At 27.2% G+C, this 2,200-nt stretch overlaps 1 protein-coding gene across 1 annotated transcript; it reads right to left on the reverse strand.

Annotated features, from left to right (window-relative positions):
• Positions 1–7: 7 nt before the first annotated feature.
• Positions 8–1,519, reverse strand: LOC108253984 (NADH-ubiquinone oxidoreductase chain 5-like; the record flags this gene model as incomplete). The annotated part of the gene is made up of 1 exon (XM_017448870.1): positions 8–1,519. A coding segment is annotated over exon 1 (1,512 nt), but the record flags the coding sequence as incomplete, so codon positions are not given.
• Between the last annotated feature and the right edge of the window lie 681 nt (positions 1,520–2,200).

Below are 2,200 nucleotides of genomic sequence, written 5' to 3' on the forward strand. Positions count from 1 at the left end.
AGACAGGTAGATTAAATTCAGCTTCAACTAGATATACATTATTTGGGTGTGTAAATAATGCTGATCCAAAGAAATCTGTTCCCATACCTACAAATGCGTCTTTACCAATATATCCGAAGAAGATACTCATAAGACTTAATACAATTAATGGAATAAATGTAAATGTGTCACTTTCATGAGTATTTTCGTAATCTACTTTTGGTGCATTTGGAGTTGAAAAGAATACTAATGTTAATAATCTTGTTGAATAGAATGCTGTAAATAAAGCTGCTACTGAACCTAGAATAAATACTACAATACCTGGTAATGAATATGCACCATAAGATAATTCTAAGATTAAATCTTTAGAATAGAATCCTGTTAAGAATGGTACTGCCATTAATGAGAATGATCCTACTAACATTGCAGTATAAGTTAATGGTAAGAATGATCTTAATCCACCTAATCTTCTTACATCTTGTTGATCAGCCATTGCATGAATTACTGCTCCAGCTGCTAAGAATAACATAGATTTGAAGAAACCGTGGTTAACTAAATGGAATAATGCTACATCATATTGTGATAATCCACATGCCATAACCATATATCCACATTGTGACATAGTACTCATAGCAATAATACGTTTCATATCATTTTGTAATAATCCCATTGATGCTCCAATAAATGCTGTTACAGCTCCAATCCATACAATAATTGTTAATGCTGTTGATGCAAATTCTAATAATGGTGATGATCTTAATAATAAATAAATTCCTGCTGTTACTAGAGTTGCAGAGTGAAGTAATGAACTAACAGGTGTTGGACCTTCCATACTAGATGGTAACCATGAATGTAAACCAATTTGTACAGATTTTCCTGCTACACCTCCTAACATTAGTAATACAATTAATGATAATACATTGTCATTCATTAATGGAGCAGTACTAAATACTGTTGAATAATCTAATGCCCCAATTAACCAAAATAATCCAAAGAAAGCTACACTTAATGAATAATCTCCTACTCTATTTGTAACAAATGCTTGGTTTGCTGATTTAGTTGCTTGTGCTCTTGTAAACCAGAATCCAATTAATAAATAAGAAGCAATACCAATATATTCCCATCCAATGAATAGAATTAAATAGTTATTACCAGTTACTAATACTAACATAGAAAAGGTGAATAAACTTAATAAACTAAAAAATCTTTGATTATGAGGATCATGAGCCATATAACTAATTGTATATAAATGTACTAAACTAGAAACAGTTAATACTGTAATAAGCATTGATACTGTTAATGTATCAAATTGGAATGCCCAATTAACTGTTAATGTTTCAATCTCAAACCAACTTGTTAAATCAATAACAACTGGTGAATTACATAATGCTACTTCATAAAATGCAGTCCATGCTAAACCAGTTGAAATAAATAATAATGATGTTGTTGTAATTTGAGCTCCTTTAGCTCCAATAAATCTTCCTAAAAATCCTGCTGATAAAGAACCTAATAATGGTAATAATAAAATTGATAGATACATTATTTATGCTCTTAATGAAATTGATCCTTTCAGACGATAATAGGCTACTAGTACTCCTAACCCAATAGCTGATTCAGCCCCAGCAACGGCAATAATATAGATAGCATAAGTTTGTCCTAAAATATCATTAAATACATATGATGAAATTAAAATTAATAATGTAACAGCTAATAACATTAATTCTACTGAAATTAACATTAATAGAACATTTTTTCTATTTAAAACAAAACCTAGCACACCAATTAAAAATAAAATTAATGGTAATGTCATTTTATTATACTAAATTTTACTACAATACTAATAATAGATTTATTTTCTATTAAAGTACAAAACTTTTATATTTTCCAAACAATTAATGTATATTTAATATTCACTTAAAAAGTAAACTAGATCAAAATAATATTAATAATTTAAATCCATTACCTTTAAAATAATATTATTTATAATAACACCATCTCTTACATTTACAAACTATTAATAATATATTTGTATCTATATATAATATAGTTTTTCATACATGGTTTTAAAAATCAAATACTATAAATATATATATTATATATTGGTATAATATATATATATTGGTATAATATATATAGGTTAGTATGCAAGAATATAATTAGATTATATTTACTTGAGTTAAATAGTTAGACAAAACTATTGAATAACTTACATGGAGATCGG

This window comes from Diaphorina citri, unplaced genomic scaffold (genome assembly GCF_000475195.1).
Source record: "Diaphorina citri unplaced genomic scaffold, Diaci psyllid genome assembly version 1.1 scaffold5676, whole genome shotgun sequence".
Taxonomy (NCBI): Eukaryota; Metazoa; Arthropoda; class Insecta; order Hemiptera; family Psyllidae; genus Diaphorina; species Diaphorina citri.